The sequence below is a fragment of the Haliaeetus albicilla genome, chromosome 4 (genome assembly GCF_947461875.1).
Source record: "Haliaeetus albicilla chromosome 4, bHalAlb1.1, whole genome shotgun sequence".
Taxonomy (NCBI): Eukaryota; Metazoa; Chordata; class Aves; order Accipitriformes; family Accipitridae; genus Haliaeetus; species Haliaeetus albicilla.
In genome coordinates this window covers 52,752,616-52,766,968 of record NC_091486.1, presented here as the reverse complement: position 1 = coordinate 52,766,968, position 14,353 = coordinate 52,752,616, and the positions used below count along the sequence as shown (strand labels likewise).

The window sequence follows — 14,353 nt, the reverse complement described above, 5'->3', positions numbered from 1 at the left end:
CAAAGACAATGAGGTCAGCAAAGTAATGCCTACTGAGCTTTTAGTGAGAATAATACACCCAACCACAACATGTTACTAGCTAATTTTATTATGAGAGATGACACTTTTCTTACTGGCATTAATTTCTCCATCCATTCAATGGAAGAAAAATAAACATTGTTTGACATCTCTTTATAAATAGTATATCTGTGGGCTAAGTTGAAAAGAATCATGGCAAAAGTAATTTCTAGCAATGAGAGACCTGCTAACATTTCTGTTTGTTCAAGCATCGGGATTAGGATCCTCTCGAAACAAGCCATCTTTAAGTCTAGAAATTATCTGGAGAACTTGCAAAATCAGGATATTAAGTACAACAGCGGCCCTGATTTCAGCAGGCTTGTCAAATCACCTGCCTTGTTGCCTTTGGATATTGCCTGAGATACAGACAAAAGAACTAGAAAACATAGGAAAACAAGCTGAGTGAACTTTGTTGATCACAGTGAAGTTTCAAAGTCAAGAAATGTCCAATTCTCATTTCATTCAGTTTGTGCAGTTCTAGCTTCCCTGTACAGTCAGCTACGTAGGTAGCCCCCAAATGGGTTGTAAAAGCTTTTGGTTTGGCTTTCAACTCATTCTCTTACTGTTCAAAAGGCTCATGTCTTGATACCAGGCCTGATCTTACATAGGTGGAAAGCCTGCTGAACTGAACTGTACCACACCACTGCCTGTACAATACCTTCCACTTTGAAAAGCTGCATCATGTAACAAGAAGGTGTCAAACCCCAAGAAGTATTAAAACATCACAGATCTCAGCTTTAGAATATTGAAAAGCGATACGCTAAAACATAATAATTTTAAAAAACAAATTATTTTTCCCCTTTGGTAGACTTATTCATAAAGAAGTTTCTCTTTTAGTTTTAGATTAAAAGCGTCAAATTCATAATATAAAATGAGGAAATATCCTGAGGGAGAGAGGACTGAAAATCTCTCCAAGGCAATCTGGGTTATGTTATTAGATGGTTTTGTTGTGTATTTTGTATTGTTTCTGTAAGATGCAACGTCACTCGCCAGAAGATCAAAGTGACAAAAAAAATTAACTTTTAAAAAGGATGGAGAAATAAGGGATTTTCTGATTAAAGCAAGCAGAGATTAAAATATTCTCCCTTTTTAACACCTTCTTACAGTAAAAATCAACTAAACCCACCATTCAGCAAACCAAAGGGATGCTGTGTAACAATGACCACAATTTGACATAAGTAGAACTTTTCTCTTTTTTTTGCATTTGAGGGGAAGAAGACTATGATGCAATAAAGAATCATGAGCTATTACTATTTAAAATATTAAAAGACACGAAAATTCCAAACTTGAAACATAACCACTGGAACTGATGCTGTCCAGTATGCACTTCTGTCAAATCTGTCCCCACGAAGGTTTAGAACCTAAAAGACTTGTGAGGAATCCCAAGGATTAGACCACATCCACATTCCAGAGAACTCATACAAGGTTTCTTCTCACTGGGATGGGAAAACTTAACATACATTTACATCCAAATTGTCACTTAACTTACATCTCCATTCATTAGTTTACAGTCATCATCAATCTCATCAGCACTGTCCTCATCAGAAACTTCACCTTCCTCTGCATCATCACTGATGTTGGCTGGAAGTTTCTTTCCCTAGAAGATAGAAAGATTACGCAGGCAGGTTAGCACGCAGCTCTTGCTATCACACATATTAAAAAAAAGTAAGATTATTCAAAGCATGCAGCCAGGTTCTTGCTGATTGAGAAGACATTTGTTCAGAACCTTAAGTACCAGGTTCTTAAAGACTGCTTTTTGTAAAATGATTTAAGTTAGGGTATAAGTGATAATCAGGCAGAAATCACAATCATCACAAAAAAAGGGATGGAACAAACGAAGCAGGTTTTTACCTTAACCAGTATCTTTCCTTTAAGACTTGCTGGGGAAGGGAGCTTGGTAGAATCATCATTGTGCACAGAAGACAGATCCAGTTTGTCTCCCAGAATTTCTATAAGATACTGAGCCATCTTCTTCTGCTGAATGACACTGCAATGGTTCTCAATTGACAAGATAACAGGGTACCTGGCAGAGACATAAGCAAGTATCATCAACTGCAAATTTAGTTTTTATAGCATTAAGAGGATAACAGTTATTACTGTCTGAGCCATTCCTGTAACAGACATCACCACCAATGAAATCCACAGTGGTTCGATAAATCAGTGTGGGCACAGGAGTGATACTCCACTACTCACTCCAAACTGAATGGTCGATTTTTTGACAGCCACAGGATAATTAAACTTCTGCAATCTGATTTGATGCATTTTTTTCCAGAGCACACTTTTTGCCTTCCTACACTACCCAGTCCTGAACTTCACTTACTATCAAAGAGATTCTGGCAAGCCAGTCGTAAGGAAAAATTAAGTAGTCACTGCCTTCAACTCTCCTCTCCAATCGGTGCTTCAGCAATTTTGTACTCTCACAGATAAAAGTAAATAAAGGTTCCAAGAACTGAAAAAATCCCCAACAGGGCTTTGTCTTTACCTTCCCACTTCCAACAACCAAGTGATAAACCTGTTGTGTTAGTTCTTCCATGAAAACTTTTCTAGCTAGCAACAGAGCAGTGTCATAAAAACAAGCCTGCAGATAAAGCCTCTTCTACAAAGACAGTAAGCATTATTTCTAGATTTAGTTTTATTGTTGTCATATATTGTTGATTCTCTAGGCTGAGGCCAAGAAATAACAATGCCTTGTTTTTTGAAAGGCATCATCAAGATAAGATTTGTGAAACATCGATTCCAGCGTGGTTGGTGCCATATAAAATCACACTGAAGATGGATTTCTGTTTAGAGATGATGCATTTTTAGGATGAGCACAAAAGCCAGCACACAGTGCAGTTTTGTAGGGCTGAATTATGAGTGATTCATTAAGTAAAAACTAATTATGAATAAAAAGATGTCTATCATGACATCTGGCCCTCATTAGCTCCTCATAAGGAAAAAGGAGGCTTTCAGCCAGTCAATGCCTGGAGGACAAAACTTTCCCAGCTGATGACTACAGTTAGATTCCTAGCTTTGCCTGAAGCTAGTTCCTTAGCTGAATTTGCAGCCTACCAACAGCTAAGCCTCCAGCCTGTCCTGGGAAAAAAAAACCACCTGCAAGTCTGAAATATGTTTTGTTCAGTACCAAACTCTGACTGAGCACCAATATCTACCAAGAAAAAAACCCACCACAAATAAGTTGTAACACAGTCCCACTTAGCCTTTCTATAAAGCTTTTAAGAACTGTAACAATTTCAGAAGCATTGCCATATATCCTGCTGGCCAGCTTTCCTTTGATTTATTTACCATGTCTTCAGGCAAACTCAAAAAAATTCAGGCTCACGATTAGTTTACCTGGGCTGAAATTTCAGGGCAAGGTTAGCTCTATTAATGAAGACAGATGGACTGCTTAGGAGAAGCTACTGGAAAATTTTTTACAGAGATAAATTAATTTGTCTTAAAAAAAAAAAAAGAAAAAGATAGGTTGACACACACATTTTGACTCTCAGGAAGAGGACAGTACTGCCAAGGTATATGAAACTTCCCATTGTATAATTCTCTGATTTCCTGAGCAACATACAGGTAGGGAAAATAACCTATTTCTCTTGAACAGTCTGCTTTCTCCACAGTTGGGCTGCTGTCTCTTTGTATTCCTTTGCTGCCTGACTTGCTTCCTATCCCTGGAGTAACCAAGCGTAACCTTGACATCACTGGAGTACACATCCAGAGAGATATGTGGTTAAACCGTCAGCCTTCCACTAAAAACATTCACTGTCAAAACATGTTAATCCTCTGGTCTTCTACAAACGGGATAAAGACAGTCCCACAACTATGTACAGACTGCCCCTACTCAGTCAATTTTGCCTTGTTATTTCTTTCTGAAGGCTTTCTCCCCACACAAAACAACTCAGAATTCTGTCTGGCATATGCAGGAACAGGTTAGATTTTCACTAACTGCTTTTACAAGGATGCCAGGGAACTCTCCAGCTTATAGCCCTGAGACTCAAAAGTTGGCAGACTGTATACATACTCATTCTTGACAAAGGCATATTTGTTGATAGTTTCAATCACATCTTTGAAGAGTATTTTGGAAGTCAAAGTGTATCCATGGTGGACAATTGGTTCCCCGTCCGGCCCATCCCAGCAGTCAACTGTAGAACAGAAACAATGACACCCATCAGACAAGTAACATCTGGGGCCACCACCTGTGGAAGACTCTGAGACCCTGCAATTCCCTTCAGCATCCCAGCCAGGCATGTACCCAACAAAGCAGGGTATAGGTTTGTTCCCACCCTTCATCTGTATCTCCCTCCTCACTGTGCTCAACGTCCTTTCTCTAAAGAAAATTCCTGGCCTTGACATTCTACTGTGTACAGATGATTGTTCCCATTGTTTGAGAAAGCCCCAAGCAAAAAAGATCTCCTTTTAACAAGTGCTGAGGATTATTATGGCAGGAAGAGAGATGACATAGCATAGCATTACTTTCATTATGCTACTGCTGAACCTGAAAAGGAAAGCAGAGAATCTTAGCCAAGCTTCTCACACCACAAGCAAAGCCAAGACCTAGTCATCTCTAGCCCTCTTTGGATTTTGCCTAACCTTATACTTGTTTACAGTCATATTTCCATGAAATGTTTTACTCCTCTGAAGTATCCATTGGCATATCCACAATCTAACCTGAGCAAACCATGATATTGGCCTTCTGAAAAACTGTGAAAACACTTTGATGGTCAGGATATTAAAGGTGATTACGAAACTGGTACTCTCTCAGAAAGGCACTACAAGCATCAGAAGAGATTTCACATAAAGGCTTCCTGGTCACCGCAGAGACTGTCAACATTTCACATAATAGAACCCTACTTCCCTTATCAGAAATATCGGCTTTCCTGTTACGTGTAGCAAGAAATCTGCCATATTTTTGAGTTTGCTTGTCATGCACTCGGCTAGAAAGTATATACACCAATACATTCTACTGAAAGTTACTATTCTCTCTACAAAAATATTTTTACAATTTTTTTCCCTCAGTACCAATGACACTACTCTTCAAATGTCTGCCTTATTTCCATGCTCAAGAAAATTTGTCCATTATACTGCAACATTATTTTGTTGTTCTTTATGAAGGAAAGACACCATTTTACTAGGCTTTTTCCTCTGCCCAATTACCATGTCCTCAACAGAAGTCATCAGTCTTCCTTTACAGAGGAGAAACAAAACTATGGAACCTACTGATGATTCCCTTTTGATCTTTACCTTCTACGCAACGACAGCCAGATTGTAGCACCCATGCATACATGTCCACCCTAGACTGGGACATCAGTTGATCTCCCATGAGGTAGGTATTATGTGAAGAGGTAATGAAATAGTGACTCAAAGGAAAACTCATGTCCTGATTCACTTGGTAGTGTTCTGGGTTGAATATGTCCCCTGATGGACTCCGCATGTAATTGGTGAAACCTGTAAACAAACAATACTATAAATAACACAGTTTTGTCCTTTTTGTTGCTGTAGCCTTCCTAAAACCAGCCTAAAAATGCATCTCTACGTTCACCAACACATTCATGAACATGTAAGATAAATATCACCACCACATTCCAACTGTCACGATGACCAATTGCGATTATTGCTTTCAATAAATTTACAGTTGCTTTGCACTTTTCCCTGCTCTGCCTTTCCTAAGAAAATATGTCTATTTAATCCAAACCTGACATTTTAGGCTTATAATTTTTGTCAAAAGACTCTGCTGGGACATTAAGTCGCATGGCATACAAAAGCCTCCAGGGATCTGTGGTGATATCCTGGCATTGCTCCTCAGTGAAATGAGCTGAAAGATATATGGTATTGTACTGCATAAAGACAGTTTCTAGTGGCCCAACACAGTGTGAAGCAAGGGAGATACTCTCCTCTCCTCTATTTCTCCTGAAAATACCAAAAGAATGTCAACACACATTGGCTTGTACAAGCAACAGTCTCTCATTTTGATATGACACTGCATGCACAAACATGCATGTGGCTGGGAGAGATCTGCAGTATTGTATTACTGTCACTTTATGAGACTGAAGTTCACTCCGGACTTAACACTGAAAAATCATTTATCTGTAGTACTTTCTAGAACTTATTTTCTGAATTAGTGGGATGCTTGCAAATCATGCAAACATCACCTGGACAATTTCTGTATTGCAATCACTCTTGTTCAGAAGCAAAGTTTTCGCAAGTTACGTTTTTTATCTTTGTATGAAATGGCTGCTCTCAGATCACCAGTATACATTTGTGCACATATACACAGACTCTTTCACAAGACAAACTAACATTAAAAACTGTAACTTTGATGTCAAGCCTCCCCAAAATTCTTTTCGTTCACCACTAATGAAAGACTAAGATTTCCATTCACATCCTGACTTTAACAGCTGCTGACGGCAATGACGCCTTTATACAAAAGGTCTCTGCTTCAAGACTTCTAATTCTCCTGACATTTCACTCATTATTCCATAAATAAAACAGTGCCCATATAAAAATCCTGCCAAACTTCTAAAGGTCTTAATGCACTTTCTCTGACTGTGACAGACTGGTGCTTTGTTTCACTAAAGTTACACAAGGCAAAACAAGTCCAGTCTTCAATATCAATCTCAGAATACTGGTCTACAGAACACAGAGAAATTGAGCTTGAATAGAATTCAAGATAAAATGTCACCTTTATGACAGTTCTTATAGGCTTTACATCTTGTGTTGATGAAAGTTTTATTAAAGGAAAAGAGCTGATAAATACAAATAGCAGCCAAATCTTTTTGAAGAATACACTAGGAAACAGTGCTAGGGAACCTCAGTGTAGCCTAATATTTGAGTCTCTTGAGGCACATATCATGATCAACTAGCAAACCAGTAACATAGCTAGAGTAAAAACAAAAGACTAACCAAGTCAGAGCAGATACCGTGAAAAATTGATAGGGCACAGTGTATGTGCAGCATACAGCATCAGCAAACATACAGCTAATCACTTTTGGCAGATTAATTATTTCTTCTTACTACAAACCAAACAGCTGCTACAAGATTAATTCCACACATCACTGTTAGGGCAGCCTCTGAACCAACACTATTGTTTGCTTTAAGCACTTGTTAAAATATGGTATCAAAATTGTTATAATGAGTTCACACTAACTGGATCTATCAGCCCTACGATGAAGAAATATGAATGAATCAAGATATTGGCAGTGTTGTGTACCATAGATCTCCAGTATTTACACACTCAGGAAAAGCATACTGACACAGTGTTTTATTTTGATCAACAGAGGAAGGTAAGAGGTTTTTTGCAAGACTCTGTTGAATGAGCTAATTGTCACAGGCCAGTCCAAGGTGCTTCATGATAAAAGCCATCACAGCTGAGGACACAAGGCACTACAGACACATGAATGAACATGAATGGGCAAAGGACACTATAGTATTATTTTAGTACTACTGAAGTGCCTCCATGTGTGGGCAGGATGCTCCTGTCTGGGCTGTACCAACTTGAGGAATAAACATACAGCTTCAGTTTCCATAGCTGTTGTATTTCAGTCTCCCTAGGCAACACTCGATTTGTTTTCTGGAAGACAAGAGGAATCTAAAGTCTCAACTACACACAAAGACAAGAAAAGAACAACTTCTCTGTGTGCATGTGTGCACACATGTGCATACATGCATATGCATGCAGATATATATCTGTGCTCTTTAAGCAGTTCTTTCTTCTTTGTTAGTACCCAATCCAGCAGCATGCCCCTTGTCAGCTCCTCAGTCAGCTCTGTTCGGATGTTATCATCAATACACTCCAGAAGTCTCCTGTATTGGTTAAGCTCTAGATTAGATATGTTCTGTTCTGTTGCACTTCCAGCAAGATACTGGAGTGGTTAAAGTCTCCCATAAGGAGCAGAGCCTCCTAACGTGAAGCTTTTTCCAGTTGTTTCAAAACAACCTCATCTTCTACTTCCTCCTGATCAGGAGATCTATAGCAGACACCCAGCAGAATGTCACCTACGTTGGGCTGGTCTCTAATCCTAACCCATAAACTCTCAACTGTTTTATCATCCGTTCTTAGGCAAAGCAATTCTATAGATCAGGTTAGTTTTTTAAAAGTTTTCCCTTCTGGTATGAAAAACTACAGTAGTTTGAAAAGCCTAGTCTTACCTTTCTAGCTGTGAGGAAGGCAAAATAATGAACCTGATTATTGATTATTTATGTGACTGCCACTGACTGTAAAGCACCAGAGAATAAAAACATGAATATGGCAACTCCTACACTCACTTGGCATTAGTATAAGCTTTAAAATAATTTGAAAATTTAGTCTGAAAGTAGAACAGACCTGAATGCACCCTAAGCAGCCATCATTTCTTGCAACAAACTCCCACCTTACACAATATACCAGAAACTACCCACTTCTTCATGCAGTAAACCAAACTGAACTTATAATTGGCCACTTTTCACTATGACAACACACCCATAGAAATAGACAAGACTGATTTTCAAAAGGTCCTAGAACTTTTGCGCAGAATCTAATTCCTGAGGAATGTACTCTGTCCGTGAAGTCAGTGAGATCTGGTAGAAGATTTACTATTTAGGGGAAAGGATTTAGAATCAGTCCTCAAAATAACAGCTACCATCACGATGGTACAGCATCATTATATTCAGAGTGAAGGCTTTAGCAGCAGAGGTCATGAAAGCATGCTTCTATATAAATTTCATCTATCATCCCACTTCACATGTTTACTCTGGATCAGATGACTCCTCTTATTAAAACTTAAAGGATTTCCAAAAATACCTGCAGGAATGATGCAACTAAGTTCTACTGTATTTTCCAAAAGCACAAATAAAGACACATCCAGCTCCAGCTGACCTTCAATGACTGCTACTTCATCATGATATGTACCTTTAAAAATCCTCCAGAGAGTACCAATTTCCCTTTACATTCCTCAGCAAATAATAGATATTAAAAAAAAAAAAAACTACTGAAAAGCATACTCTATACAACATGAGAAAATTCTCTGACTATATATTATGCAAACAAACGCAATATTCTCATAAGCATCTAAACACTTGCCTCTTTCTTACGAAAGCTACGCCAGCCAGCTTACCATCAATCCCCAGAGCTCCCTCCTGCTTGTTCTCCATGCATGGTTCAAACTTGCTGATGATTTCCAGGCAGTGTTCTTTAGTCACATTCGTCATCTGTAAAAGTAGCAAAAATGAAGTGTTAACTAGTAATCACAGCTTCTCTTAGCTCTTTTCTCTGTATACAGTTTAACAGCTGGCTGGAATATCCATAGTGGTACTAAGGATTTCCAGTTACCCAGTGAGATTCTCACTCCTGTCAATCAGTGTCAGGTCAGATAAGAACTAGACTGCTTTGTGAAAAGTTTCTGTCCTATTGGCAGCTGCCTGATCACAGCCAATAAAGACAGAGTTCTGCTTTGTAGGTCAAATCTGGTTAGAGTGTTATTAGGCACACAGAGCATCCAAACAGAAGCAGCTTTGTCACAAACCAATGGCATTTTTTCTCTTGTAGGATTAAAGGATTAGTTTGCATTATCAAAGGTTTTTACTTTAAAATAAAACAAGAAAATGCCTCATCTTTATGCAGCAGACAGAAAAATCAGTTACTAGCAGGGTAACGTAGAATCAGGACATAATGCTCTCAGAAAGCTCCTTGAGGAAATCTGTTAACTTCAAGGTTGCTTTGCATTCTCAACTGAAAAAGGAAAGAGTACAAAGGGAAATACATGTTTGTAAATGTTGTCATTTACAAAGAAAGGGGCATTTATGATAAGCTGTAGCTTTTTTTACCTTGCAATATTTTCATAATTTGATTTTAACACTATTATTTAATAATCCTGCTATTTACTGTAGATTTTTCCTCTAATTACTACCCCTGTTATTATTTAATATTCCTGTCCTGAGTGGTCCAGCAAATCCTTTCCATTAGGTGCTGTACATGACACATGAAAATCAGCTCTTGTCAGCAGAGGGAACTGCCAATAAAGTGACCAAGTTGATGACTGCTTTGGCAACATGGAATCTTTGCTTACAGGGAAAAGAAACCACCAGCCTATCTACTACCAGATCAATGCCTTTTCTGGGGGCAATTTAAAATCTAATAAATAAAAGAAGAGCAAGAAAAAAACCCCTAACCCTTTATTTGCCCATACATTATAGGTTTGCTGGGTTTAAAAGATAACGCTCTGGAACAACAGAAGGTTTTTCTGGTACAGTTTCAAACGCACAGAATGAACACTTGTTTTCCCTGTACAGATTGTATGAGAAAGGGTAGCACCAGGCAAGGGAGAGAAGCCCCACAGGCACGGGTTGTCCACATCAGTGATTAGCTGAGCTGATTTGTGTCCTGTGGCGAGTGTTCATTTTCCTCTCACCATCTGGAGGATCAATTGACCAATGAAATGGAAACATACCCCACTTAACTAAAAAGATAACTGCCAGAGAGATATCTTTTTTTATTCATTCATTTCTTAGACAATGTTTGAAACTGATAGAGATTTATGATTTACGGGCATGCAGCTTCAAAAGAGATCATGAGAGAAAAAGGCAAAGATGGGTCAATGCATTTGTTCCTGCATTGACTGCATCTTGCTATCAAATTATTTTTCCTCACTTCATAATCTTCCACAAGTCTCTAGATGAAAAATCATAGAATCATTCAGGGACCTCAGGAAGTTACCCAGCCCAAAATACTGCTCAAAGCAGCGTCCACTACAAGGTCACATCAGTTAGCTTAGGGTGTTACCTAGTCTGGTCCTCAAAACCTCCAGGGATGGAGGCTGCACAACCTCTCCAGGCAACCTGTTCCAATGGTTGAATGTTGTCATGGTACAGATACTAGATGCCTTGCTGTTTTCTGGTCTGCCAAATTACCATGTACCAGAAAGACTCAAACTTGTTCTGATCAAGGGGTATTTGGGGTAGGAGTAAAAGTGTTAGGCTTCCAGGTAGCTTGGTTACAAAGATTCTTAATGCCATAAAGGTTCAAGTCAGTGACGGAGGAAGCAGATCAGTGGGCAGGAATGTGGTGCACCATACACACAGAGATAAGAAACTTTGGTCTTTTACCATTAGAAAAAAAAGAATATATCAACACTAGTTTCCCTTTTTCATGAAAACATATGTGAACTGTCAGAAAATGGACTTCCGTAACTTCAGTGCGCATAAGTGACTGATGGACAAAATTTCTAATGTGACTGATGTAGGCTAGCTGCCTTGTTAAATACAGTAACACAAGTGGATAGCACTTACTGCAACACAGCACATAGTTTGCTGGTATTTTGCTGAATGTGCATAAACAGCTATAAGCACAATGTATAGGTGCACTTCAATATCTGAATAGCAAAGCTTATAAAGCTGTAAATTAACATCTCTGAAGAGCTGTAAAATGTGTCACACTCATGAACAACAGTAAATATCGAGCTTATCATTATCTACTGGCTGATTCCGCCACCACCCCCGCCCCATATTATTATACAGGGCATATACACATTACGTGGTTTGTCAGAGAAAAATACCTCACCTGTTTCAGCTCAGCAAAATGGGACAATAGTCTTTAAGACCCACCCCAGCATTGGAGTTAAAGCACTAAGAGACAACTTAATATGTACTACTATACATCCTCAAAAAACTTTCCCAGACATTAATAATCCTCTCAACAGCTCTTCAAAAACATAATCTTCCACTTTACAAACTGAGATAGTGTGACAAAGTAATTCAGTGTCTCATCATGGACTATACACTAAGTCAAAAGCAGAGCCAGAAACACCATCTTTGCACCAGGCTACTGAATACTGGGAAAAGACAGATACTGACGGAATTGTCCTAAGAGAACACATGAAAAAGAAAGAAACTGTAGAGGCTTTCTTTAGGGGGACAACGAAAGTCTACAGAAAAAAAGAGGTAGTGAGAGCAAGAAGATTCAAGAAGGAGTCATGCCAGCCTACAAGATGAAAATCAAGAGGCATCTAACTGTCTATTTTTCACATGCATGACAACAAAGTTCCCACCCATTTTAAATGGCAAACAGAAAGGCATGCAGACTGGAAGTCTTTTCCTGGCTTGGGCCTACCTTCTGTTCAATCTCCAGAAAGCGTCTCAGGTCATCTGTATCTAGGTAGTCCTTGTGATTGCTGTAGGTGAGCATTAGCAGGTACAAATCACGTCGTGTTGACATCATCTTATAGAAGGCGCAGAACTCATCAAAGCCCAGCGTGCCCTGGTTATCATCCGTATCAGCCTCCTGCATTACACAATAATAAGGCAATGAGATACCCAGTTGCCCAGCAATAGCCTGAACGAACTTTGAATAAACAAACTCCTGCATAAGAATAAAGCAACACTGAAATTAAATGCAGGTTGACACTGCCTGACATGGCTAGTCACTGTACGGCCTGCTAGAACACATTGATTTATCAGGCTGATGCTTGTCATATGAATGCTTTGCACAGCTTTCCCCTTTGAACCTCTTAAATGTATGCATTAGCGAATCAGCCAAGAAACAACTTTTAAGGTCTTTATTGTTCCACAGGGAACCCTGCTTGAAGGATTTCTTCTGTCTATGGCAGTGAAGTAAGACAGCGTACCCTGCAACATAGAACAGAACATGCATATGTCTGGCAGAATTACCCATTCATATTTTCTTGAGAAGGTCATTAGAACCCAAGTCATCTTGAAATTAATTTTATATCTAGGATTTGGGAGGATATCTGTTAAATCCACAGCCATAAGCTAGTAAGATCTGCAAGAATAATAATTTTGCAAGTAAAAAAAAAATCATCAGTAAATGACACTATATTGTCTGGTATATCTATCGCCTACAATATATATATATTTCTTGGTTCCTTTTTGGGGTCAGGTGCCCCAGCCTGTGATCCAAACCATGCTCGGTTGCATCAGCAACACTACTTACTGTTTGCACACAGTGGAGATAGAATTTCTTCAAAGAAATCTTGTGAGAGTCTGATCACAATGGCATCCACCCAATGATAGAACTATTTGAAGGAGAGATTATGGAATTACTGTGTTTCCTAAAAGCCTTTTCCAAGAAGCATGAAAAAATGAATGAGAAATTCTGCCACGGGAAAGTATGAAGAAGGAAAGCTGCAATGTTTCCCAAACAGGATAGACAACACTTGCGTATTTTATGAAAAGAAGCTTATCCAGCACTCCCTACTTTGTTCTCAATAAAGGAGTTATCAGCATATTGCTTTACTCACGTTCACTGTAGACATGTTTAAGGACATTTCAAGCCACAAAATTAAAAAATAAATAAATGAGGCAGGTTTTTACCAAACCTTCATATTTTCCACTGAATTTCCTTCACATACTGTCACACATGCACTTGTATCAGTTGAGGAAAGCACTGATAATAAGCTCTCACAACCACGGACAGCAGCACTGAGCAGCCTTCACAAAGCACTTCTGTCCTGGCAAGCTGACATCAATTCACAGTTATTTGCCCAAGAACAAAGTACTGCCATGACCCTGCAATTTATTCTAACGTACCCACAGAGATTTTTAAAAACTTACACAAACAGCCTACTCTTTCCTTGTTCCCAAAGGACACCCTGCACTTGTTCCCTACTCTTTAATCTTGATAGACCTCGCTATTTTGTCTCTTGTCCAGTCTCACACTTCAGCAGTTTCGGAGCCTGTACCAGCTACAACATTGAAGCTGACAGTACTATGGAGGAAGTGACTGGAAGAATGAGAAGTCATAGATGAAGCTTCTTTAGAACTGAGCCCCAGGTGAAAATACGAATGCATTTGTGAACAACAAGTAGCTAATAAAAATGGCTTTTGCCATTTTAACTATGGCAAGATTTTTTTAAACAACTCACTACTACTTTTTTAACTAGAAAAATTAATATTAAAGGTAACTTTCTTTCAGACCTACATGTAATCTACCATATTATATCTTAAAATACTTGGTGTAATTATTTCATTAACCAAGAGATTTGATTTTTAATTTCAAGGCTGCTTAATATTCTGATTCTAAGCTATCAAATAGCAATTATATTTTCAGCTGAGACCAGCTCAGTTTCAATTATGCATTGCATGTGGAAAAAGCAAACCTATTCTTCTTTGTTAATAGCATTTCTAAAGCACCCGATATGTGTAGTAATTGTCATTGATTACAAACAATAAAACCAGAACACAGCATACAAGCAGCACAAATTTTTTCCCAGGAGAGTTTTGCCCAGTCTCTTCTATTTGGCTTGCATCAAACCTAATGGTTCATCTTGGAAAGGGAGTCACTGTAATCTACTAATTTTAATGAGTTTTTAAATTCAGTTCT

General features: G+C 38.7%; 1 protein-coding gene across 14 annotated transcripts in view; it reads right to left on the bottom strand.

The window, feature by feature from the left end:
- The window catches only part of PLCH2 (phospholipase C eta 2), a 119,964-nt gene that overhangs the window by 25,879 nt on the left and 79,732 nt on the right, over positions 1-14,353 (bottom strand). For all 14 annotated transcript variants that reach the window (XM_069782717.1, XM_069782718.1, XM_069782728.1 and 11 more), the window contains 6 exons: positions 12,125-12,295; positions 9,135-9,228; positions 5,287-5,490; positions 4,067-4,187; positions 1,909-2,080; positions 1,547-1,654 (listed from right to left, as the gene is read on the bottom strand). In XM_069782717.1, the coding sequence (XP_069638818.1) occupies positions 1,547-1,654; positions 1,909-2,080; positions 4,067-4,187; positions 5,287-5,490; positions 9,135-9,228; positions 12,125-12,295 (870 nt within the window). The remainder of the gene's footprint in view (positions 1-1,546; positions 1,655-1,908; positions 2,081-4,066; positions 4,188-5,286; positions 5,491-9,134; positions 9,229-12,124; positions 12,296-14,353) is intronic.